Here is a 27,381-nt window from a genome sequence, read left to right on the forward strand (position 1 = left end):
TCAGGAGATCACACAGTTGTTGGCCTTGGTGATACTGGAGTTTCCTTTACCTGTGGAGACAGGGCACAGACATAAAGGGCATATGTAACAAACCCAACCTTGAACCATCTGTACCATGATTTTGGTGTTCAGGGCTAGTACCTCTCTTCTAAGCTGCTGATCTGGAATCCAGGTCAACAGGAAGCCCAGAAAAGCAAAAGTACTATCTGCTTCAGTGGCCTCACCATGATTGGAGTATTCCCATGATTGGAGACATCAAGTGATCTGTGTCTCATGAACAAAAAAAGACAGGGACTCTAGAGTCAGCCACCAATGACTTAACGATTCCTGTCACTAGCAGCTAAATGGTTTAGGCAGCTTCGAGCTCTCAAAGTGAAATCAAAGGCACTTACAGGGATCCTCACAAGAGGGTAGGGGGTAGCAAGGATGAGAACCAGAACCATTTGTCTTACTGCAGAGTTGAAGCAGGCAGTAGCCCTGTTCCTGATTGGTCAGAGCCAGGCCCTGGCCTTCCGGTTCAGTCTCAGGTCCATCTACCACGTAGGCAGCTGAATTAGAAAAGGGCTCTGGGGGAGGGCCAGCTGCTCTGGTGGCCAGGGTGGTCACACTGCTATGGGTGACCCAAGGAGAGGATGGAACAGCATAGGCTCTGAGGTTGTGAAGGCTGCCTTTCTGTAGACTGCCCCTTTCTCCCCTCCCCAGCCTTTCTACCTCCTTCATAACCCTAGGAAAAGTCCCCAGCAGTTTTCATGATTGACCCCTGCTCTGAACTCTGGGGAAAGGGAGCTGTGAGGCAGCCCTGACACCTCTGGCTGGCCCTTGGAGGTGGTGTCCACTTCTTCAGAATGCCTGCTGGCTGCTTTTCCCAGGTGGAAGCCACTGTGTTACTTCCTGCCTATTCCCCCTTACACAATAAAGACAATCTATCTCCCTGGCGCTCACACCACTTTCTATATCACTTCAACTGTGAAGTTAATTAAGGTGACACTGCCTCTTGTGAGTTGTAGTAGCAAGAAAGGCACTGGGCAGAGGCTAGGCTAGGCAGGGCTGCTTTAGCCCCTTTTTGAGTCCCCATGCCCTCTGAAGGCCACACTGCCCAGACCTGCTGTCTGTGCTCCACTAGACACTGCCTCATTGGGGCTACAATGAACCCACATCTCAGTGAACCCACTACAAAAACTGCCTGAGCCCCTCCCTCCTGGGTGTCCCCCTAAACTCAGGCAGATGACTTCCCAGGGGGAGGTAGAACAGGAAACCAGCAGCCTTCTGCGGCAATGCCAAGGAATGTGTCTGGTATGGCTCTGTGAAAGTCATTAAATTCTACCCCCCTGGAGCCCCTTGCTGCAGCAGCAACAGCGGATGTGAGGTTCCCACTTCCTCTCCTCAGTGGCTTCTTCTGTTTGCATTGGCCCAGTAAGCAGATACCCAGTACCTCCCCAGAGGCAGCAGCAGTTTGGAGGCAGGTAAGCAAATTCAATGTCTGGATCCACAAATGGGGCAGGAATGTGAGAAGGGCACAGTAGCATTGACAGAGCCTGCCAGCTCCTTCCCAGAGAAGCTGGTCTTTAGCAGGACCAACCCTTCTGTTTGTAGGGCTGGATGCAAGCCTGAAGCTGTTCCTCAGGGTTCGTTGCCATGACCGACAGAGAACAGGTTTGAGGGAAATTTCTGTGTCCCGTCATTTCTTCCACATTCATTTTACTAGGAAACTGCCAAGAGCAGGTGCCTCAGACCCATGCAGATCAATGTGGAAGAATTACACCAACCACCCAAACTATTTCTTTTTATAAAGTACATTAGTAAAGTAGTGACCCACAGAAGACTTATGGGAGAAAGCCAAGCTACAAAGAGGATTAGTACCACTGAGCGGTGGCGGCACACACCTTCAATTCCAGCACTCAGGAGTCAGAGGCAGGTGGGATCTCTGAGTTCAAGGCCAGCCTGGACTACAGAGTGAGTTCTAGAGCAGGCTGGGCTACACAGAGAAACCCTGTCTCAAACAGACAAACCAACCCCCTCAAAAATAAAAAAAAAAAAAACAAACAAAAAAAAAACAGCAAAAAACCTAAACCAACCCTAAACAAAAGAGGATCATCAGCCTGAAGCCTGGGAAGTGAGGAGCAGCAGGGATGGGTAAGGCAGGCAAGCTTGGCATGAGGAGGACTGGGAATGCCGCAGCCTGGGGGAATGACAGCCAGCAGGAAGGTACCTCAGGAAAGGGGCAGCAGCAGCAGCAATACAGAAAGTCACAGCAGTGCTGTGATGACAGTAAGTCCCCTCTTTTTATAGCTGTCAGGGCTTCCCATTCTTTTTATCTGGAACATTCTTCTCCTGATGGCCATGTGTCCATTTGAGGCTCAGTGTTCTTTAACCAGTGAGGCATCCCCTGGGCACCCAGTATAACAGTGACAACACTCCCTGCCTTCAACTGTCTCTAAGGTAATGGGCACCACAACAAAGGGCGTTTGCTCCTTCCATTCCCTGCTTCATTTAGAACGGTGCCCCACAGAGCAAGCGCTTCAAAACCGTATTGTTGGACAAAGCAAGTAGGTAATGGACAGACCCGCATGAACAGTGCTGAATGAAGCAAGTGAATCCAGCACCTCACTGAGAGTGAGCACAGGCCCAGGCAGCTCAGAGGAACTGGGAAGGACAGCATTGCTGAGTTGGAGAAGCGATTCAGCAGCTAAGAACACTGTTGCTCTTTCAGAGGACCTGAGTTCAGTTCACAGCACCACATGGTGGGTCATACAAACCTATAAGTCTAGTTATAGGGGACACAAGGCCTCCTTTTGAACCATAAAGGCACCAGGCAAGCATGCGGTGCACATATATACATGCAGACAAAACACTCACAGACATAAAATGAAATACATCGTACATGTGAACAGTACAGCTGCCTCATCTCTGGAGCAGAGTTAGCTTACCTCAGCCACATGACCAGCACCTTCTGATGGTCATAGGGCTCAGAATAATTAGGTCTGTCTACAGACTCCACCAGCTGAGGTCTGGACCCATGCTCCTCAGAAGAAACACTTGAGTGATATTCCCAATGTGGCCACAGAGCCTCAGCCCTGGAAACACTTCCCCACCAGTCCATCCTGATGAGGGCTCAGATTTCCAGGAAGTACATCAAAGACTATTAGCCCCAAAGGGCAACACAGAAAATCCTGAAGTCCCCAAATTCAGGACCTAGTAGCTACAACTCTAAAATCAGAGATGGTGTCACAGGCCTTCTGATCTCTAAACACGCTGGGAGATGGTAACGCCTCTAACCTCCTGAAGACAGCTGCAGCTGCTTTGAGGTGTCTAGGAGTAGAGACTATGCTGTTCTTTCCTCCCAGCCTGTCTGTGAACACAGAAGTTGGCCCTTCTGGAGTGCAAGGATCTTGTTCATGGGACCAACCATCAGGGAAACACTTGCAGAAACCACCTGAGTTCTGAGTGACAGATGTCACACTACATCTGTTTAACGCTTGAAAACCACTGTTCATTTTCCAATTGATCCCCTTAGGAGTTCAAGAACAGCACCTGGAACTTCCTCCTCAAACCTAGTGACTCCTAAGGGCAGAGCTTTGCCTGAATCTCCTGTAACTAACTGTATGGATGCTAGTCTGAAGCCCCGCCCCCTGTGCTGGAGAGCTCTGTGTGGGAAACCATGGCTCCTGTTCAAGTGCAGATATCTACATTCATGATCTACTAATGCATCTGTTACCATGTGGTGTAACCAGGGAAGGTCTTCTTCCATTGAAGCACTGGAGCCATCATAGCTAAGCTAACAAGAGTCAGAGTATTCATGTGTTGGAGACACTAAAATCCACTATTTTGTAACACGAATTTCTTTGATACTGGCATTCCTATGCTATGTTTCTGATTTAATTTAGTGTTTAATTTTAAATACTTGGCAGTGGGGATTGGTTAAAAGATGAACTGGATCTTCATGGCAACAGCTCTGATAAAAGCTATGGTTTCCAAAAGCTTCTTTTTGTTTTTTTCCTGTCTGCACTGCCAGGGTTCCACATTTTGCTGAACACCATCAATCCCTTTGTTTTTACCTATATGGTGAATGTCATCCAGAGAATGGTAGATTTAATTGACTAAATCCTGTTTCATAGTGTTTTTTTTTTTTTTGTTTGTTTTGTTTTTTTAATGCAGATTTCTGAGCCCAGCCCAGCAGTGCAGACTTTATACACAGGATTTTTAAACCAGGATGCTCCTGGCTGTGCTTTCCTGAGTCCACAAAATCTCTACCACAAGAGAGCCTCTCTCTCGTCTGTATAGGCACAGGTGGCAAGTGCCCAGGAAGTCAGCAGCTGATAGCAGTGCAGGGGCAAGGTTTAGAGAAAAAGTAAAAAAACCACAAAGAACACCCAGCTTCGACCACTAGAGGGGGCTCTGGGTCTTCAAACTGCCAGGCTGATTCTAATATGTCTCCCCCACCCACCCAAAAGAGGCAATTCTGTGAGATTCTCCCCAGGGCCACACCTGGGTTTGCAAAAATTTGCATGCTGTTTGACAACTATATACTTCTTATCAAGCAATTTTACATGCTGTCAGCTCTTGGCTTTTCCTATCTTTCTCTCTTTCGCCCACCCTGTCATCCACCCACATTCTCTCTGACAAGAGGGTGCAGAGACAGATAGGACAGTCAGCATCAACTCAAAGGGACCTCAGAAGCCCTCTCCAGCTTACCCCTCCTCCTCTAGAAGAGGAGACAGCTCCGGAGAGGGGAGGGCAGCATCACACCACCACTGTCTGTTGCTTTTTGAATGCTCCCTGTGGGAAGGGGATTCCGTCCCTGGATGGATTCCTTCTCTGAAGAAGAAGATGAAATGGTTCCAACCCAACTCAAGCTCCAGCTCTCCCAGGATTGGAGCCCATGCTGTGTTGTGAGGTGTGTAGTCAGCTGCTCAGCAGCTGCCACCTTGAAAGGAACCAGAGGTCCCTCAGCCTAGGGCTTGGGGGGGGGGGCTAGAGAAAGTGGAGGAAGGGCCTTTGGGAGGAGAAACTTTGCTTCTCAACTCTGCCTTTGAGCAAGAATGAAGCAGGGGCCAGAGGTTTTAGTAGATTTCAGGGCCTTGATGACTGGGGCAGGATATGTGTGTGTGTGTGTGTGGGTGCCACCTCTATGTTCTTCCCCAGGGATGAAGCTGGGCGCTTCAGACTTTCCTGTGTACGTCAGCCCTTCTGCTCAGGGGGCTGGTGCTCCCAAAGGTGCACAATGGGGTCTGCTTGTTGGCTCCAGAGCACCATGTACAAATGCTCAGAGACAGGTAGCAGTGGCAAACGCTAACTACCCAAGTCATCTAAGCAGGGGACTCTGATACCAGAGGCAGCAGGAAGGGACAAGACAATAGGCTTTGCGTTTCTATGGAAACAGCACCTCAGGGTGAGGGGCAAGGGAAGAGAAAGCTTCCACCTCACTTCCAGTCAGGAGATGGGAAACAGCCCCTTTGTGGTTGGGCTCACCCCCTCCTCTTTCTTGCCAGGTGTTCACCATGGCAACCCTCCTTCCCAAATAAGAGGCACAGCACATCAGCATCTGGTGCTGGGGAGCCAGGGAAGCCCAAGGGGAATGGGAATGAGGGACCAATCACTCCTCCTTGACAAGAAGAGGTCCAGGCCTGGCTTTGAATCAGGCTTACAGCCATTTCCACGGCCTGCACTGAATGTGTGTCCCTGGTTTCCATCTTGACTCAGTCTGCATCACGAGGGTGAAGGGAAGGAAAGTGCCCATGCAAAACCCAGCCTGCCTCACTGCTCAGAAAGTGTGGACCCACTAGAGTCAGGGAAGGGGTGTTCTGGTGTTCATCCTGCTCATCCTAGAGATCCCCAGACCTGCTCTAAAAGGGAACTATATTCCTGGGTCCAACAGGACATGAAGTGCTTCTAACCAGGAGAAAAGTGGCACTTTCTCTGCTTTAGGTCCTTGACTGGGTCAAAGCCAGGTCCGTGAGTACCAATGTCCTGGGAGCCCCTGGGCTGCTCAGGACAGACAGATTCACACTCAGGTTTCACACAGTAGGCCAGCCAGGAAGCTCATTTCTCACCACTGCAAAGCCATAGAAGGAAAAATCCCAACAGAGTCCTTCTAACACAGGGATGCTGTCACCACCAGACTCCCGAGAGATCATAACAGAGACTGCTCCGGAGAAAGAGAAAAAAAGACAGGGCTTCAAGGAGATCTCAGAGAGATGGTTAGAAAAGATGTCACCACATCACCAACCTCTCCCAGCGAGCAAATCCACTTTTCAAGCAGACATGAGGAGAAACAGTTCTAAGTATTACCAAGGCACTGAGAAGCTGGGTCAGGGCATCAGTGGGACCAGGTAAAGGTGGGTATGCCTGATTTGGTCAGATCCTGATGACAGCAAGGAATAGGGTGGCCAGAAAGAGCCTTAGACTTCTTATTTATAGCAGGAAAACTTGTCACACTTCCTTCTTTTACTGAGTTCCTATCAGGTGATCTGAAAACTATGGAGGGTAAGGGTCCTCGAAGGCCATCCCATGCCCACTGCAGTGCTAAGTAAGCCACATATCAATCTTCCCTTTGAGAGACCAGGAATCTGAAACTGTGATCTGCAGTGACTTGCCTTGGGTTAGCAGGTTCAATGACCAGAGACAGACCAGGAATGGAGGCCCTTCTGACCCAGGAGCACCCTCTTGCTTCCTGTCAGCAAACTGTACCCTGTAGCTGGGAGGCAGACAGTCCACAAGGGCCACGTGTGTGGCCAGGAACTCACCTGATATATTGGCACTGGAACCCTCATTGTGCTTCTTTCCCAGAGGAAACTCCACATCAGCAAAAGTCTCAGTGGAGGGGGAGCTGGCCATGTTGTTGGGCACTGCAGGTCTCTTCACTCGACGGCTGAAGAGCCTGCCGCTGAAGCGTTTGACCTCCTTGGCTGGGGTGGCCTCTCCATTGGCAGCTTCTCCCTTGCCATTCTGGGTGAGTGCTTCTCGGGATTTGTGCCTCAGGTCTGTGTGTGCAGGAGAGACTGCCCTGCCATTGTTAGGTCTTGAGGGAATGGGGTCCACTGTGGGTAATATTTGCTCTACCGTGACCAGGTCATTCAGAAAGCTCTCCAGACGCCGGGCAGACTCACCAGTGCCACTGCCCTCCTCCTGCCCCTCTGGGTTGCCACCAGCTTCCTGATGCTGCCGGGCTGCCCAGCGCATCATTTCTCCTGGAGGAGGGCGGGTGCCTGCCACTAACGCATACTTGGGGTTGATAAGCTTTCGAGCTACAGTAGAGGAGTAGTTGAGGCCAATCCTGCCTGCCAGGCCCAGGTGCTGGTACAAGTTCACTTCCTCAGAGATGGCATATAGCTCCCGGAACTCTATGTCAAAGGGCTCCACGTTCTGCCCTGTCAGAAGCAAGAGGAGATTCCTGTCCACATAGGAGGAGCTCCAGGTAAAGCTGGGAATAGAAAAACAGAGACACAGGTGGGCCTAGACCTCCCAGTGTCCTATCAGTAGCTCCTTCAACACCCCCACTGCCCGGCCGCAACCTGTGGGCACACTGCCTGATGTCTGGAGAAAGATGGCTCTTGCCCTCACACCGGACTACTCTCCTCTCACCAAGCCAAATTCTCCTTCCCTTCCCTTCCCTTCCCTTCCCTTCCCTTCCCTTCCCTTCCCTTCCCTTCCCCTTCCCTTCTTTTAACTTCCCTTCCCATGTGTTGAGAAGCGAGACTGGATCCTCATCTACCCTGTGCTGTACAATGCATCTTATAGGATCTAAGGTAGAACATGCCACAGGGAGATAGCAAGTTCTTAACTCAAGACTTCGAGGCTCAAATGAAATAGTCAGCTATTCGTACCTGGTACAGACACATGCAATGCACAGGAACTAAACTGCACCCCTGTTAACCTGCTGATCCTTCCCAGAGTGCACAGTGTCTGTGAAACCCACCCTTTAACTACAGAAGAGGACTCAGAGCATTGCTACAATGTGCTCAAGACTCACCTTGCTTTTCGCTTTCTCAGAGATGACTCATACTCAGGTTCTCATGTACCTGCTACTTTGCTTTTCAATTCAAATTCTGGAGTCATCTCTCTGTGCTACATCTGTAGCCGTTGGAATAAAAATGGTCCCCATGGCCTCATCTGTTTGAATGCCTTGTCCCAGTTGGCAAAACTGTTTGGGAAGGACCTGGACTGTGGCCTTCTTGTAGGAGCTGTGCCACTGCAGATGGGCTTCGACGTTTCAAAAACCCAGTTCACTTTCTTTGCCGTGTGCATGTGGATAAGATGTAAGCTCTTGGGGATTGCTCCAACACCATGCCTGCTTGCCTACTGTCACATTCCCTGATGGGATGTCACATGATGGCCATGGATCTACCCTCTGGATCCATGAGTCCCCAAATTAAGGCTTTCTTTTAAGTCACCTTGGTCATGGTGTTTGGTCACAGGAATAGAAAACTAACTAAGACAACATCTTACATCTCTTTTCCAGATCTTGTCCTTTCTACTTCCTGCTTATCCTACCCAAAAACCAGCTTCAAAGTATAAGTGACTGCCAGAGGACCATGAAAAGCCAGCAATACTTAATGCCTAGAAAGAGTTGATCCTCTATCTGGAAAAAATCATCTGTCAACAGAAAGTCTGAGGAAAGAACTAGGTAGGAGGTTGTTTGCAATCAGGACACAGACAATGCCTCTTAAAACACAGAACCATGGGAGCTCCAAGCTAGCACGTTCCTGAATAATTACCATGGATACAGGTCCCCTGGACCCTCCCCTGACCTGGTCCAACATACCTGTAAGATCCAGTGGCTACTTTGTCCCCATCAACCATCAGGAACTTTGATGAGAGAGTTCCCTTGATCTTCCCCATGGGCATGTAGAACCCAGCTCCTGTCACAGAGCGGACACGGATGTTCTGTTGAGAAGGAGAAAGACATATTGCCCCGTTTTGGGAGATCTCGAGGCTCTGTACCAAGACCTTGCTTTGGGAGAGGGTCCAAACCCTTACTGCTGTCTGAGTCTTTCTAAATTCTCTGCTTGCTTCAGATTTACATATTTTACTCTGTACAAGCGAGTTCTTGCTTAAAGCTTCCCACCAGGGAACCACAGCCTTGGGTTGAACCTGATAGTGAAGTCAGTGGTTCTACAGACTGACCTCCTCAGGGCTGGGTCACAGCTGCCTCCTTCAGCCGCAGCAGCTCTAGGACAACATTTAGGATATATAAGGAAGCAGTTACAAGTTCCTGAGTCTTGGTTTCACATAGAAGGAAATATATTGGGATCTTGAACTTCGGTCTGAGCTCCTGAGCTTGGGAGGAGGCAGAAGGAGGGCCCACAACCTGTCCCAGAGATGAACTCACCCGAATTCGGAAGTCTGCAAGCTCTAGGCCCTGACACATCTCCAAAAAGAATTTCACTCCACCCTCATCCAGGATGATGTATACAGGGACCCGGCGCTTAGAGGCAGCATCCACAACGTCTTGGAATATATCCCCATCAGTGAAAAGATCCATGACCACAGCAATGACCTGGACAGAGAAGGTGCTGCTGAGACATGCTGCGACTGAGACGTGTTCTGAGACACACCTGCCCAGAGAGGACCAACTTGCTTTGGGGGCAACTGATAGTCAAGAGTCAAAAACCCTACCCACCACCACTCCTAGATTCTCCAAAATTCTACCCACTTTTTTTTTAGAGCATATGAATTCAGGTGAAGGGCCTGAGGATGCAGGTTCTGGACGAACCCCAAAGCCTGCTCTGGAAATTTCCAGAATGCTTCAAAAACCATATCAGAAGAGGACTGGGAGTCTGGAAAGAGCTGCCTCTGCTGCTCCAGGGAAAGAGCAGATGTGAGGGGATGCTATGGCCGAGGTGCGTGAACGCCAGGCCTGGGTACTCTATCTCCCAGCAGCTGGGCAGTCTTGGGTATCTCCAGTGCTGATGCTGGTGGAGCTAGAGTTGGCCAGTTACCCTGACCTCTGAGGATCAGTACCCTCCTAATCCTCGCAACCCATCATCAAACGAAGAACAGAGCTCAGGAACCCTCACATACAAAAAGCAGCCTTGCTTGGTCTCCTTGAAAGCAGAGGCTTTTTTTTTTTTTTGCCCCAGGGAAGACCTAACGAGCTGCTTCCATTTTTCTCCACATTTCTCTTCTCTCTTCTCAGCCCTAAAGGTTTTCTTGTGGGCTCTAACACTGTAGACCTGAAGACCCACCACTTTCTATTTATGTAACCTTGGGCAAAATGCTAGATCTTAGTAAGCCTGATTCCCCATCTGTAAAGTGGATATGTCCTGTACTTGATACATTTGCTATGAGAATTAGAGACAAGGCATGTGAGATGCTACACACTCTAGTACACAGTGAGTTCTCACTCAACGGTAGTTTTAAATACACAGACTCTTCGGCCAGGCCAACGTCATACCTGGCTCATCAGCACCACAGACTCCTTGGCAGGAACGTGAAGCTAATAAGGGTACCTACCTCAGTGTGCTGATGACTCAACACACATTAACACTTGGGGCAAAGCTGGCTTCTATCACCTACAACTCTGCCACTGCACGTCCGCGTCGTCACACTACAGTTCACTATGAGTCCAGCCTTTCGAGTTTCCCTATTCCCTCACTTCCTACAATATCACTTACTGCCCTCCCTAGCGCTTTCATTTGCCAGTCATTAACATCCGCAGGATGATGACTGGGTCCCCATAGGCACAGTGAGGATCCAAAGACAGATAAGTTACAATTGCCACAGGATGATAAGCCACTTATACAAAGTAACTAAGGCATAAGGTGAAAGAGATAAAGGCTTTAGGAGTTGCATGAGTGACATGTGATATGCAGGGAGAGATAGGCATGAGAATAAAACAAGCACACAGCACTTAGGATGTTCTGGGAAAGGAACAGGGTGAGGACTAAGCAGGGAACTTGGCTGGGCTCCTGGCCAAGAGCACCCCAGCCGAGCTGAGAGAGAATATGCGTTCCTTGCTTTGAGGAACCCACAATGTGAACATTTTGACAAAAGGCACAGCTCCAGCAAAGACACTACAAAGCACCATGGTTCTTAACTTTACATTAAGTTGGCTGGGCCACAGAGTCCAGATATTCAGTGTACTACCATTCTGGATGTTTCTATGAAAGTATATTTCATATAGGTAGCTTCAAATAAGTAGACTCTCTTCTCCAATCAGTCCAAGGACTCCATAGACAAAGACTGATGTCTCCTGAACAGGAGGAAGTTCTGAGAGACTCATGCCTCTAACCTTGGTCTCCACTCTCCCCTAGCCCCCTCTAGTCTCCTTGCTTACCCTGAGATTTCAGATTTCTGTCTAAAAAGTAATCTCTGTAGCCAGGTGTGGTGGTGCATATCTATAATAACAGCATTTGGAAGGTGGAGGCAAGAAATCAGGTGGCATTATTGTCGGCACAGTCACACGCATACATAGACAGACAGACAGCTGATTCTGTTTCTCTGGGAAACCCTGACTAATGCAGGCTAAGGATGGGGGGTAAACATGTACTAAAATACTTCCAGAGTACTCACACACTCTGGGGAACTTTTCTAATCTGATTCTTCACAACCTCTCTGTTGGGAAAGACTGTTATTCCCATTTCACAATTGAGGAAAGTAAATGCACAGGAGCCAAGAATGTACCCAAGGGACTCTATATGAGTGTTTGGCAGTGATGGAAAGCTGGTCCTATATTACTGCAAATCACAGGCAAATGAACAACTTGGTACTTTCACAGAAGAAAAGAATTCAAAAGTTTTGATGCTGTGGAAAAAGATTTAATGATTATCAAATATTCAGCACAAGTCTGTTATGACTTATGTTTATGTGTAAGAAGACATCATAGAGTAAACAGACTAAGGGATGAAAAAGAATTTGCCCAAGGTCACACGGCTAGTAGACGGAAGAGCAAGAAGCAGGCCGTCTGACCTAAGACCATATTTCATTGCTGCATGATATCTTAGAGACACCAAATCAAAAAAACCCTATTCTTAGAAAGGACTAAAGTCAGACAATATCTAGAGGGACTAAGGAAAGGAGAGATACAAACAAAATGCAGAATGAAAAGAAGACTTAATTACAGATATGGTGGAGCCCTAAGGAGTAGTACACTATGCCGTGGGTCTGGTGGGAGAACTGTCCAGACTCAAGTGTGTATTATGAGACAGTAGATTCACACCAGGCCAAGTATTCAGGCAATCTCTTGGATCTCAGCACTGGCCTATAAAGGAAGAAGGAAACAGACACTCTCTGCAGCTGCCCTTCCGAATTGAAGAATTGGCAACAATTTCAATGTCTTTCTCTGGGAGGCCAGGCAAGGGAAGAGGCATAGGGTAGGGTGCTCCATAGGGGATGGGAACAATGACTGAATTCCACCTTTAGGTCTTAGCTCTTTTCTAAGATTAATTTTGTTTCTATTTGTGTGGACCTAAATGTGCACCACATCCATGAAAGCACTGGAGGAAGCCAGAGAAAACACATGTGCTTGTGAATTGCCCAATGTGGGTGCTGGGAGCAGAACCCATGTCTTCTGCAAGAGCAGCAAGTGCTCTTACCCACTGAGCCATCTCTCCAGATAGTTTTTCTCAAAAGAATGGTGGCTCATTTCTGTAATCCCAGCATTAGAAACCACACATAGGAGGATAAGGAGTTCAAGGTCATCCTTGGCTACAAGTTCCAGCCTAGCCTACAAGAGACACTGTGTCAATATATACATTGAAATTGTTGTAGCAAAATCTATAGCCTAATACTACTTATATAAAGTAGTCTTAAGATACTGTATTTTTTTTCTAGGATAGAAACATGTCCAAGGGCTTACACAACACAGGAGAAAGGAGTGAGGGAGAAAGGAGGAAGTGGAATGGGAGAGGGCCTCTGGTGGACTGATGACCGTAGACTACTGTGAACTATGTAATGTGTCATTTCTTTTGCAAACAAGATCAACCAATCAAACAAAACAGATGCTCAAGTACTCCAGTGGGGCTGGCACAGTCTAGTGTAGGTATGTATGGGAAAGGTGGGGTGGGCTTTGTGGTGGAGGTACATGGTCCTACAGAGAGTGGACACAATCTTGATGACCTGAACCCCAGAACCCACACAGGGGACAGAGAGACTGTTTGACCTCCACATCTCTGCCATGACTAACCACCTTCTCATGCCAGTGCTGTCTGAGGTCACAGTCCACTGTTCCCTCTCATCTCTAAACTGTCCCAGGGCCTACCTCAGAGTCATTTCATGTCACCCAGCGCTGCCTGGGATCCCCACCTTTACTCTTTTTCATAACTGAAAAAGCAAGCAAGAATGTTAAGACTTGTGCCAGCTGCCACCTGAGAATGAAAGGCAGAAAGTCTTGAGGGAGCTTGCAGGAGGCTGGGTCTCAGACACCCTGGTGAGAGTCAGCCATCTGTGTCACTACCAATTAAACAATGAAATATCTGGAGTAGGAAAAAAATCAATTGAGCACTGACGCTAGCAATCTAGTTGTGGAGGGGTGATAATTACCCTGCGCTCTGGTCTCAGAGGGCCCCTGCTTGACATTTATCCTCAGCATCAAGCCCCAGAAAACCACCTTCCTACCCCTCCGCTCACAACACTGAATGTGCCCGTGATTTTCCATGCCAATCTAACTTCAAGGCTTCTGGTGAAGATGGAGGTTGAGGTCGACAAACTAGACAAATAAATAAATGTAATTTAAAAATAAAATAAAATATTTACAGCAAACCCAGAATCCAGGGAAACAGATTTGGTCAGGAGAGAAAATCACGGCCCCTTCTGGCTGGCTCTCCATCCAGCATCCTTCACCTGGTTACCTACTGAGGCGAGACGCAGCAGAGAGAGAGAGGTTAATTCGAGCTGGCAGTTGTTTAGAAGCTGTCGCAGGCATCCTGACAAAAAGGCTCTGATGCTGCAGGACTCCTCATGGGGTGTTTCCATAGCTCATCATCTCCTCCTTTGATAGCCTGCCCAGGCAGCAGAGATGGGGGAGTGGGAAGGGAGCCCTAGGATGCCCTTCTATCTGCCATTCAACTTTAATGACTCCTCTAGCTTTCCAGCTTCTTTCCTTAATTGCCATCAGAGAACAGAGACGAGGAGGGCTCTGCCTTGCCCTGCAGCCCCTGTATGTTTAGATGACCCAGGCTACAGAAGGTTCTGACATGTTTACACACACAGAGCTGATGGCTGCTGGGACACATCCCCGAGCCTGTTCCATAGGCTCTTCCAAATTCAACATTCTTCCAGTCACAGACAAAGCCAGAGTCTTGGTTTTTCCTCCTTACTGATCAAATGTTATCAGTCCTCACCTTCATGGTGCTCCATGAACCCTCTCTGGGTCACTAACCTCTTGCTGTTCTCGTGAATACTGTCACCCTAGCACAGGAACCCCTGCCTCTTGTTTAAGAGCTTTGTGGCTGGTCCCTTCTGTCCCCTCTGCCCTCTGATTCCCTCCATAGCCTAAAACAAGGCTGATTAACCAGTTGACCCCATGACCCTCAAAGGGTTCAAACTTTTAAGAGTCCTAGCATCAGCAGGGCCCACCAGTGGGGCAAGTCTCACCTCTGCCACTTGTTTCAGGTCATTCAGATGCCCTACAGTAACCTTAACCCTGGACTTCTCTGCTGCACTAGTGACAGCTGGGGCTGGAGCGCTCTGCTGTGGCTCTTTAGAGGATTTAACAGAATCCTTGGTGTCTACTCACTGGTACCAGCAGCATTACCCCAGGGATGAGAACCAAGTATTTCCAGCTATAGACGAGTAAGTAAGTGTCTCCTTGAGTTTGTGATAGCATGCAGCTCAGCTTCTTCTGTTTCTGAACCTCTCATAACCTAATGAAGTATCTATGCAGCTTTTAAAACTCCAAGGATTTCCTGAATTCCTCCTCTCAGAAATGTTAGCCACACTCTGCTTCCTGCCCATCTATATTCTGAGCAAACAACAAAAGGCTCTGGGCACTCCAGTGTAATATCTGTCTGTCATCTCTCTGTCCCCTCTCAGACTGTGGGCTTCTGGCAGCAAGCACCAGCTGATTCCTTTCAGAATTTCCACCCTGGCAAAGAGCTCGGGACAGACTGTTCTCCATATCTAACTGGAGATGTGTGTTGTGCATGGTTACAGCTTTGTAGTCTTCTTTATCTCAGGAATGACAAGGCACCGGGGGAAAAGATACTGGGTAAGATGTTTGGTGAGATGGTTTAGCTGCAGTTCTTCCTCGGGGGCAGAGAGAATGAATGATGCTAATGATGCAGAGGGAATGAATGATGCTATAGATGCAGAGGGAATGAATGATGCTATAGCCCCAGCAACCGCTCACAAGCCCAGTGGCTCTGTTTTCACTCTGCTCACCAAAGATCCTGAAGGAGCCACCCAGCCCTGACTGAGAACAGTATTAATCCATGGGGAGAGCTCCTACATCGAGGAAACCAGGCCAGGAGGCAGGGCCTTCCCCAGCACACAGTAAGTGCCTTTGTATGACTCCAAAACGCAGCATGCAAGATCAGGGAGTACAGAGCATCTGCATACCAGCCCCCACAAAGCTGCTTGACCCTGCCCACATACAGGGTGCCATTGTATTTGGTCCCTATGTTCAGAAATATTTCAATCTCAAGACTCTCCGAGAGTCAGGGAGAGACTCAGATAGCAATAAGCCCAGTTCCAATGTTCAAGTCATCCAGAGGGGTCCTAGGGCTCTGGGACTAAAAAGCTCAGGATTCTGTGTCAGGAGTTGTTACCCACAGGCAGTATGGACACAACAAGCTACAACACCCTAGGCTGCCTGAGGGAACACAAAACGAGGATGCCAATGGAGACTGTGGGTAGAGACAGATAACACAAGTCTCCCCTCAAGCCTCCCCAGCTCACATGATATGGAACTAAAGGCTCTGTGGGCAGGCATAGATGCAGGTACCTGAAAGATCACAATCTTCACCATTTCCCTGCAGAGGGAAAACCAACCAGCCCACTGACCTCATATATATGCTGGTGAAAGCCACTTCTCTTGGTGAAGGAAGAGAAAAGAGCTAGGGGTGCTTTGCCCCAGTCTGAACCTGGGGGCCCAACGTTCAGCCCACATGCTGCCTTGCATGGCTGTTGTGAGTTTGGATAAGGTCATGACTGACATTCCAAGATCACCTGTGCAGTTATGAGGCATCACTAAATTCACTTGCTACCAGGCTAACTCCCCACACCTTTAGCCTTCTGGCTAAGATGGGCAGAACCTGGGCAAACAGGTCCAGCTGCTGCCTCCCAGAACAGCCACCAGTCTGGTTATTCTACATGGGGTGGGAGGTTGGTTTGCTAGGGTTCAGAGAACAGCCCTTCCCTTCCCACTGCCGAGGGCCACGCTGGTTGGGTCTGATCAAATAGCCTGTACTTTTGACTGTGGAATCCTGTTCTGGGCTAGCCTTCAAGAAGTCAAGGTTTACAGGGCAGTACTCAGCATTACTAGCTTTTAGCATGTAAAGAATCACTGGGAGCCATGACAAGGAAGGGAGGGGATGGGAGAGGGTGCTGTTCAGAATGTGGATTCCATGACCCAAAGATTACGATACTTGGGTCCCCCAAAAAATGCACCCTTATTCTTCCCTAGGTGGTTTGAGTGCAAAGTGGGTGGATCACCTTGAGTGAAGGCTGGTGTTTGGAAGAGAATATGTAACCCCAAGGCAGGAAGCCTTTCTGCTGTGTGGCTTTGGGCCATTTACTCATTGTTAAAGGGGAAGGGCACATCTTCACAGGGCTCTTCTGGTATGGGCGCATGCTCAGAACCTGTAGAGCTCACTGCACAGATGAGAAACTCCCAGAGTATGGAGATGGTTCTCCTCGAGTGGAAAGCACTGTGGGCACACAGCCAGATCCTCCTCTGTCACCAACACTGCAAAAGGTCCCATGTGAAGGAGGAGTAGTTTCGTCACTTTATGTAACCTAGGGCAGCCAGGTATAAAGGTGGTGAAGCAGACCAAGATGGCCCCAGGAGGACGGGATTCAGGTTGTAGGACCTCACACAAGAACACTCCCTAATCTGAACCACAACCTCTTTTGTTTCCTTCCACCCTGGCCTAAATCTCCATCATCCAGTAGTACAGTAGGGAAGACAGACTTTAGAATTGGGAGCTGCATATTGGCTGTGAGACAGAGACAAGTTGCTTAATCTCTCTGACATCCATCTGGAAAATGTAGCTATTTCATGGTCCTTAGAAAAGAAATGCAATACCATCTGGATGGAATCACATATGATATCTGCCCCAGAGAGCCTCCCTCCACCTGTCTTCCTTGATGGAGTCCCACACACACACAAAGTTCTCAGCATTGACTAACTGGATCCTAGCTTACCCTGTCCTGGTCATTCTCCCTTCCTGCATATGGATCCCATAACACAACCCAATTGTGCCCTATCTCGACTGCTCCATGGCTCCCAACTGCCTACAGAAGCAAGCCACAGTCTCTCAGACTGGCTGAAGGTATTCCACACTTCCTGGACCCAAAGCAAGCTTGTTCTTCTTACGCCCCCCCCCCCCCCAACAATAAGTTCCCAGAGATGATTCTGCTCTCCAAACACTTGAGCAGGCAAGGGACCTTACACCTCAACTTGGCCTATTAGCACTGTCCATGTGGTGACAACCCTGCTCTATCCAGGTTCCTGTTTTGCTCTTACAGAGGCTGTTCCAGAATCTTCTCTGTCCCTAGTTCCCAGTGCAGTATGCAGCCTCCCTTGGATGCATGACTGTTCAGGCATATACCCATTAGGCCCATGCTGGTGTTTCCACGTGTACACAGCAAACGTGCTAAGCAGGGGATCTCCACACAGGGGATTCCCTCTGGAGTGGATGGTGTGGTTTGGGCCTGAATTCCACTCACCAAGAAGGCAGAACCAAAGCCAGGCTTTCAACAAGGTTCTGTTCCCTGTGTGGCTGCCAGGCTGCCGCCACCCTACCAGCGGGACTTCCAAGCTTTGTCAGCCTCAGCTTCCCAGCTGTCTGGAGCTGTGTTACAATGTTTTGGGCTCACTAATTAGACATCATTAAACAGGAGGCTCCCTAGTTGCACTGGCAGACACAGGAAGCCAACTGTGCCCAGGCAAGCCACTTCCTCTTCAGACTCCTCAGCCTCACTTCAGAGCCCTGTCTGTGCTCCTGCAGGGCAGAGCTCACTTTCTACTCATCTAACCCTATGACATCTGTACTGACGCACGGCTGAATGAAGGGGACACACAGGCTGGCTCTCCAGAGAAAGAGGACATATATACCCACATGAACAAGATCAACTCTTTTACCCACCATGAAGCACATGTGACCTGTTGGGGAGTGAGTGCAGTGATTGGGCTTAAGATCCTAGGCCAGCTTTTCTCTGCCCCCAGGCATGCTTCTGGGATGACTTCCCCTGCACTAAGTTGGTGTTAATTAGTGAAAATGATCTAATGCAAACTCATTTTAACATTAGCTTAAAGCCAAACATAATTAGGAAGATAAATCAGCTGCTAAAAAAAAAAAATCCAATGAAGATACACAAACGAGTTTTTGGCTCATCCACTACTCTAGGTTATGTCCTTGTACCCCAGGCCCTGTGCAAGGCACCAAGAGCAAGGCACATCTCAAGAAATGCCTGACTAGGTGTTTCCTGATGGACCTGCCAGAGTGGGTCAACAGGTTGGCAGCTTGCCTGAAAGGTTCTGAGAAGCAAGAGTAATCTGAGGCCACTGTCAGGTGATATGGTCTTGGGAGGGCTTCCCCAGAAAGGTGAGGTGTGTGCAAAGGGAGGTGCCTGACTGGAGTAAGGGGGTAGACTCAGGGAGGGGCTGGTGGGTGAAGGCAGTCAGGCCATATACTTGGAGGAGGAGAGCTGTTAACTCACAGTGCTCAAGGCCTTCAGCCCTATACTCAGCCCACCCACTGCCTACTCTGCCCGGCACAAACAGCTGATTTACCCTCAGTGAGCCTTGGCTCATTGGGAACCCAGTAGACACAGGCAAGCCTAGTCTCAGGCTCATCTCAGTTACCATCCAGCTTCACTACTGACCAGCAGTGTGACCTCATCCTCTGTGACCCTCGGTTCCCTCATCTGTAGTTTGGTGATCAAAGCATGTTCCCAGCACACACACAGCCCTGGGTTGGATCTTCCTCATTATAAAAACCAAATATCTAGCTTAAGTACCCAATAAATAATAGCTATCAATACCATATCCCACTCCTCACTGTACTGAAATATATTTTCTTTTGGCCTCACTCATTAGACGTAGGCAAGGTTCACATTTAATTCACCTGTCAATTTCTGGTAGCTGGTGCGTAATAAGATGCATTGAGTGGCAGTGCCCATAGGAGGATTCTCTGGACAGTCTGAAAACCCTTTGGGAGGAAAAGCTAAAGCCTTTCCCACTCTGCCCTCCAGAAGCCACAGAAAGAAAGAGTCTTGGTCTCTGCTTCCACCCCCTGACTCACTATGAGAGAGAGGGGTGGGGGTGGGGGGGGAGAGAATGTCTTATCCAGAACCTCCCACGTGCCCAGCACAATGATGACCGGCCAACAAACAGTATTCAGGATGAGAGTACAGATCATCAGGAAGCTGGGCCAGAGACACTCATCATTAGAAAGCCATCGGCTCTCTTCCAGGGCTAAGATTCTGGGATCATTAGCAAGTGCGGACTCCATGGAGTTCAGAGAAGGAAGGGGAAATCTGGAGAAAGCCAGAAAGCTCCAAGTAAGGCTAGCTGCTCAGTTCACCTAGGGGGTTGGGGCAGGGGGTATCTAGGGTGTCAGTGCCAGGAGCCAGGGCAGACAGTCAGCCCTGCAAAACCTCTTCTCTTCCCTGCTTTCTCCCAGATCAGATTGGCCACTGGCCCCAGAACAGGCTCTGCTTTGTACACTCTATGAGGGAGGCAGGGCTGGCCAGCAGCCAGCCAAAAGGAGGCAGCATCCTGAGGGCTGAGAACATGGAGGGGGAGGGGTGTTAGTATGGGAATTCCTAAAGGGGTCCTTGCCTTTTAGGGAAACCACAAGACCAAGGGCTACAACTCCAAATTGTAGGGACAATATGGAGAATCTACCCACACCCCTTATGCTATGCCTGTGTTACCTGCCCCAACACTGCCTTCTCTCCCTGACTCAGCCCAGATTAGGGCAGCTAACAGTCTTGGACTTGTCTGTCTCCAAAGACAGTTTACAAGCCTCCAGGATCAGACTGGCAGAGCATACTGATGACAAATACATTTTGAATGTTTCTGGAAGTTTCAGAGCAAAGAGATGGTTCCAAAGTACAATTCCCAAGAATACTGAATGCTTGCCCAAGGACATATCTGGGTGGAATTTCGGTCTTAGAACCCCAAACATCTCATGAGCCTCAGGATTAGTTAAATGAAACAGGGCCTCTCCATTCTCAACAGTTTTAACCTTGCCTCCCAGAAATCCTTTAGTTTGCCTGTGTCTTCTCAAGACACAGTCCTTGGTGATTCTTAGCAAAAATCACCCCAGGTTACAGATGTAGAAATAAAGGCCCAGCTAAGTTAAGTAGTTTGCCCTGGGACAAGCAAGTAAAAGAGACAGCTAGAGTGAGCAAAAATGAGGATTCCCCCAATCCTGGCTCCCAGCATCAAATGCCTTTCTCTGGTGATGACTTGGATCATCTGAGATCTCTCTGCCCAACAGACCCTGCTTTACACCCAGGAATCCCAGAGATCATGAATATGCTTACCAAAGTGCCACTTCCTATGTTCTATTCTGAGACTACTGGAAGGGTACATACTTCTGTCAGAATTTTAGGAACCTATAGTGTAAGATGTCTAAACACCCACCCTCCCCCAAAAGAGAAACGAACCAAGCTACAATCAGCTTAGCAGTCTAGTTCACTCCTGGCTGATGACTCCTCTCCCAGGAAGCTGTAGGTCTCTACAGTTGGTCTCTGGGGACTGTTGCTAGACTCTGGCTGAGTCCGTGAAGGAGTCAGGCCTTTCCAGGGACAACTCAAGTGCACTTTCTCTCCCCAGTTTAAGAGGTGGTGGGGTGGGTGTTTTCATTTTTTTGTGGCTCATTACTCATAGGAGAGTCCAAAGGGATTCCAGCCTAAGGGTTTGGGTGCCATAGGCTAACAGTCAACTCCCTCTGCCTTCACCTAAGCATGGCCAAAAGATTAAGAGGGGGACTGAGTAGTAGGTGCTGAGATTCTATACAGAAACAGAAAATGCATCTCCCCAGAGCCTCAGGCCCTGAGTCTCACAACTCCCAGTGCAGCTCTCCTCTCTCGCTCACAGAAAGAAGCACCTATTTACCAGAACAATTAACATTTCTGCTGCTGGTAAGCTTAGCTTCTACAGACAACCCCTTTTCTAAAGTATCTAAGAACCTAGACACTGTTCCATCTATTTCAATGGTTAGTAGACTCAAGTGGGAAGAGATTTATCCAAAGAAGTCCAGCACCGAAGAGGATGGCTGGATCAGGACAGAAGAGAAGACCCTTCAACTCCAAAGTCTGGCTTGTCACTGTCATGGAAGTTGGGGCTCCATTATTGAGAGATTCCAGTTCCCCAAAACAATGACTGAGCACAGAGACAGACTTTAAAACTCCACAGCCAAAGTGCTTAGAAATTTCAGGGGAAGCCCAGACAAGCCAGGGCAAGAACCAGAGGGCTGTGGAGCTAGAATTGTATCAGAGCCACTACCCATAAGCTCTCATGGGACAAGGACACCAAAACTGCCCAAGTGTGTTTAAGACAATGGCCATGTAGAATAGTCACTTGTGGAAGGGCTGCCTTTGGCTCTGTGCATTTAAATTAGCTTCTGAGAGCGGCTCACACTTGGGCATGGTGGCACATGCCTATACTTAGGAGGCTGATGTGTAAGGATAAGTGCAGGTTTGGGGCTAGCTTGTACTAAGTATTAATACAACCTGAGCTACATAGAGAGACCTGGTTGTTTTGAAGAGTCTGGGAGAGGGGCAGTTCAGCTAATCAATTGCCCTGCTGAGGTAGAAAGGGAAAAGAATGAGACAAAAGGAGTTAGAAACAGGACCAGCGATGGGTACAGTGTGGGCGAGCGTATTATCCAACTTTACAACCTTACAAACCAGAAAGGTTTTAAAACATCATGGTAGTCTTCTTTTTCCTTTTAGTTTTCACACATATGTGCTGTGCATGTATATTAGCACGTGTATGTGGGTACACATGCATGTGGATGATGGGAATCATTCTTGACAGCTCCTCCACTTGATTCTTTGAGATAAGGTCTCTCAATTGAACTCAGAGCGTGTCAAATGCTAGTCTTGCTAAACAGCTTGTTCTGGGGTCACCTGTCTCTGCCTTCTTGGATTGAAATTTACATGTAGGCCACTAGAGACACCCACGCTTACTGGGTACTGGTGATCTGAACTCTGGTCCTTATGCTTGCCTGGCAAGTACTTTAACCACAGTCATTGCCCTGCCTGCCTCCCCTCCTCCCCAGGGAGTGACATCTACTTCTCTGTATGTCAATCACTAGCACAGAACCTGGTGCAGAAAAGGCACTAAACTTGCTGAATGTGGCAGGAGACTGAGGGCCATGGGAGAAGAGAAGCCCATCACTTGAAAAGTCTCTTATGACAAAACTTTGCCATAGTTCTTGGGCACTGCATCCCAGCTGTTCACGCTAGCCTCCCAGCACCTGTCTGGCCAAAGCCGCTTTATCTACCATACCTTGTGCTTTGGAGCCTCTCCAGCTCTCCTCAGCCTTAGTCTACTTCATTCTTTTGTACCTCAGGGTTCCTCTGCGACATGAGAATCTCTGCCTCACAGTGCCAAGGAAGTCAAGCGGTCCATGGGGTAGTGAGAAGCTGGTGTATTTAGACATGGGACCTAGGAATATGGGAGTCAGGAGCCAAAAGGATTTCACTGGTCATAAGGACAGGCACAGGCTTGGTGCCACCTCACCCTTCCTGCTAGATCAGATGTTCAGACAGCTTCAAAGAGCCTTTGCTAACCTGGCTTAAGAGTGGGACTAATGTCTCTCCTGCCACACCTTCTCTCAAGCATTTGTCATACCGAATGACAAGGATGGATTAGCAGACAATTGCTACTTTAGAGCAGGGGCATGTCTCGTCCACCTCTTTCCCACTGATGCATGTTTAGCACGCAGGAGACCTCCACGATCAAAGGGATGCAAAGCCCTCCAAGTGGTCAGCCCAGTGGATTGAGGTTGTTCCTCTTACTCTGGCTTCCCAGTTTTCCAAGGGGTCTGGCTGCAGGATACTCCCAGGCAGTTCTGAATACCTGAGCTGCCCAAGAAACAGCAGCTTTGCCCTGATCTTCCTCGTTAGCATGGCACAGGCCAGGGTTCGTAAAAGGCTTGAAGTTTAGACAAAGGAAAACATTAATGATGCTAGAATAAGCAGATCTCTCACGGTGAAAAAAAACAACAGAAACTACCACACAAGCAAACACAGCTGGATCTCTGAATGCTGGGTACCAGCACAGCTTTTCTGCCATTTGCAGAGGCCCAGAGGGTGGCTTTCCTCCCATGTACAGGGACCACTGCCATACTGACCTGTGCCCCCCCCCCCCGTTTCACACCTGGGCCTCCCTCCCCAAATCAAAACTGTGTTTTGTTGTTTTGTTTTGAGACAAAGGTTTCTCTGTGTGCCCTGGCTGACCTAGAACTCTCTCTGCACACCAGGCTGGCTTCGATCTCAGAGATCTGCTTGTCTCTGACTCAAGAGTGCTGGAAATAAAGGCAAACTTGGCCTCCTTTCCTCATTTCCCTTTCTCTTTTCTGGAGTGGAAGACTTCCTTGTGTGGCCAAGTGACAGCAACTCCCTCCTTATCTGTCTCTTGGGAGCAAAAATAATAGCATCTTATAAGATTGTTCCTGAGGATTAAATGAAATAAACCCAGAATCTTTAGCACCCAGGTGGACTGCCTTCCCTTCAAGGCTATGAGATCTCAGCACACACACCATCTCAGTCTAACCCAACCTTAAGGCTGCTAGACACTCCCTGGAAACTAGGGAAACTCCCTCCCTCAGGGTGAACAGGGAGGAGAATCTGATTTGATTGCCAAGGAAATACAACTGCCAGTTGGATGAGCAAGGGGCAGGGCCAGGCAGTGGTCAGGATGTGCTGTGTTTGAAATGCAGGGTAGAGCTCTGGGTCTTTCTATAACTACACAAGTGACCTTAAAGCAAACGTCCTTGCTGCTCTGTGCCTCAGTTTCCTCACCTGTATACACCTCTACCACACCTCACAAAGAACTCAACTCCCTCCAATCAAACTGCTTAGTATTTTGAAGCTAGAACAACTTCACGATTCCTGCTCAGTAGTCTCTAAGGGAGAGACTGCCCACCCATTTTTTTTTTTCTCAGCATTCCCTCCAAACCTGCAATCCACCTGCCACAAGCCACTAGCCTCCCAGGTACAGCGTCAAAACTCCCTTTTCCTTCTAGCAGAAGCCTCAGTATTTACACAAATTCTTGAAGGGCAAAGTCCACAGCTTGGATCTTTATGGCTAATGCCTGGCACTAGCGTAGACGCTCTGGAAATATGTTATCATACAGTACTGGTTCACAATGGCAAACTATTCTGTTAAATACTTCAAGAGTTAAGGAAACCCCACTATACAGGTCATGGAAGGCACGGAGGATCAGGGCCTAGTATCTGCCTTCTAACCAGGGTACAAGGTGGACACGGCTGCTTGTTGACTGTAGAAGATCCCACCACACCACAACAAAGGATAGCCGGTTAGGGTAGGGCTGTGTCAGAGCAAGGGCCTCGGTGTTTAGATTCTGCTCAGCTGTTTACTAACACAGGCAAGTAACTTAACTGTCCTGCATCTTGTTTTTTTGTCTGTTTTTTTTTTTTTTTTCTCCAAAGATAAGGAAAACAAGTCTTACCCAGGGACTGTGAAAAACAAGGGGCCAGAGCATGAGACAGGGCCTAGGCAGTGAAGGTTTGCTGCCAAACTTGACAGCCTAAGTGCTATCTTTGCTCTGGGCCTCAGTTTCCTTACTATAAAAGAGGGTGCCATATACAAAGCTCAGCTCCCAACAACCAAACTGCTTTGCATCTTGAAGGGAACGAAATCTCTCATTTCCTGCTCAGTACTCCACCGAGAGACTGTTCATCCCAGTTTTTTTTTTTTTTTTCTTTTAAATCTGCCATTCCAAACCTACAACTCACTTCCCACTGAGAGAAAGGAGGGATGGATTCCTGCAAGTGATCCTCCGACCTACCTACCTACACACACACACACACACACACACACACACACAAAGTGTCGATTTCTTAAAGTAAATGACCAAAACCATAGTGGGTGACATGTCACAAGCACTAAATAAATTGAGGTTTAGTGAATGTTACAGAATGTTACATCATCAGTCCTGACCCTTGACCTTGACTACAGTCTGCTGCCACCCACTTCCTTTTCCGTGTGTGTGTGTGTGTGTGTGTGTGTGTGTGTGTGTGTGTGTGTGTGTGTTTTCAGCCTTGCCTTTTTCTTCAGCAGAGTCCCGTACACAAAGAAAGCTTAGTCAGACAAGGAACAATGATCTAGTGGGAAGCTGGAAGGACAGTGAAAAGCTAACTTCTTTGGCAACCATCTAGCCCACAGCCCAGGCCACACCTCCCAGGAAGAAGAGGCCCTCGCTGTCCTTCCTAGCATCTTTCTGTTTGGCCTCCAGGATAAAGACTGTGATTACACTCTCGGAGTTAAGTAAGAACAGTAGACCCAAGCCTCTAGTTGCATATTCTGATCTGGGCAGCAAAGGCTGTTGGTGTTGCTTAATAAATCCCAGTGGTGGGTTGACTAAGTGCCTGGGGGTAGGGGATGTTTGCCCCCGACCCTGACTACCTGCATTCAACTTCTAGAACCCATATATACAGTAGCAGGAGAGGACAGACTCCCCAAAGATGTCCTTTGACATCATTTGTGCCAGGTCACCCCAAACACAATAAATACTTGTGATAAAAGTGTATCTATCACCGCTCAGTATTCAGAATGTAAAATAATAGCTGTCCCATTAAATCTGAATTTAGGTAAATGGAAAGTCATTTTTTAATCCATGTGCACCATGCAGTATTTGGGATAAACTGACACTAAAGCCCTATTTGAAGTTCAGATTTAATGCAATAACCCACATTTTACCTGGAAACTACCCAAGCACCCAAGGGCACAGAGGAAAAGATTAGTCTTTCACCTATCCCACAGCCAGCTGTCCAACTGGTATGCTAACCAGGCTCCTTGGAAACATCTTCTTTCAACACCCAGGCAGAGCAGATGGGCTAAGTAGGAGCCTCTTCCTGAGTGACTGAGTCCAGTGCCTTGTGGGAGCGCCTAACACTGGGCCAAGCCACTGCTAGAGCTCAAAATAGCCTTCCTCGTTCATGTAAGCCTGCTTGGGTTCTAGTACCAAGCCCAGAAGAGGGTGATAATGAGAAAGCTAGGCTGTTTTGGGGATAGAAGCTCCCAAGAAAAGCTCACCTGGCACGGAGGGTAACGGAGGTCATTACCAACCACCTACTTCACGAGGTTGTGAGGATCAAACAGAGAAAAGGCTGAGGATACACCTTGTAAACAAATCTCTGGTCATAGGTCATGATCAAGCCCTTTGAGTGGCTAGTTTAGCACAGGGCCTCACAACCGTCACACTGCCCAAGGAAGATATATGTGACAGAGGTGCACCAACACAAGGCTAGTGCATCTGGACACTGTAGTAAGACCAGTGCTTCGCCACAAACGTTCTCATCCATCTCTCAAAAGGTCTCACCACAGCTCCACAAGGTGAGGGCGAGCTGGGGTCCATTTCCCAGAAGACGGTGAGAGGGGCGCACAAGTGAGACCAGGTAGGAGAGTGTGGGGGGGGTCCCACTGGTGCAGGTTTGGGGCCGAGGCCTACCTTCTGGGCCTGCTGGATCATCTGCCTGACCACCTGCTTCAGGTGCGGCGCCTTCTCTTCTTTGGGCGGGTGGGTGAAGAGAGTGACTCGGCTTACGCCGCGGTAGAAGCTGGAGTCCGTCCACCCCAGGTCCAGTGGGGGCACTTCGGTGTCCGAGCGGTCTGGCCAGTAGGCTAGGGACTCGCTGGGCCCGGCCGGGGACTTGGCCTTGGCCTTGGCACGGGTGTTGGGGACGGCCTCCTCGTAGGGGCTCCAGGCGGCGCAAAGGGCCTGGCGCTCCTGGCTGGAGAGGAAGTCCCGCAGCCGCTCCTTCTTGACCCGTTCGCGGTAGGCCTGCTCGCCTCCACCCAGCAGCGCCTCCAGCGCGGCCCGCCGCTTCTCGCAGTAGTAGAAGGCGGCATGTGCCTCGGACACCCTCTCGTTCACGTGCGCCTCGTCCAGGCAGCCCAACTGGGACTCGGCCATGGCGCCCCAGCCCTGTCCCGGGCCCCGGGCTCGGACCCCGCCGTCCCCACCGCTGCACCTGGAGCGCTCGAGGGGCGGGGCGCCTCACCTGGCCGCGAGGTCC

General features: G+C 49.0%; 1 protein-coding gene across 1 annotated transcript; it reads right to left on the minus strand.

The window, feature by feature from the left end:
- FAM83F (family with sequence similarity 83 member F) lies at window positions 1-27,278 on the minus strand (the record flags this gene model as incomplete). Its single annotated transcript, XM_080939166.1, has 5 exons — window positions 1-50; window positions 6,744-7,420; window positions 8,762-8,883; window positions 9,329-9,496; window positions 26,814-27,278. The coding sequence occupies 5 exons, from the start codon at window positions 27,276-27,278 to the stop codon at window positions 1-3; spliced, it is 1,482 nt and encodes a 493-aa protein (XP_080795292.1).
- Window positions 27,279-27,381: the final 103 nt, after the last annotated feature.

The sequence above is a fragment of the Micromys minutus genome (assembly GCF_963924665.1).
Source record: "Micromys minutus genome assembly, chromosome: 27".
Classification (NCBI taxonomy): domain Eukaryota; kingdom Metazoa; phylum Chordata; class Mammalia; order Rodentia; family Muridae; genus Micromys; species Micromys minutus.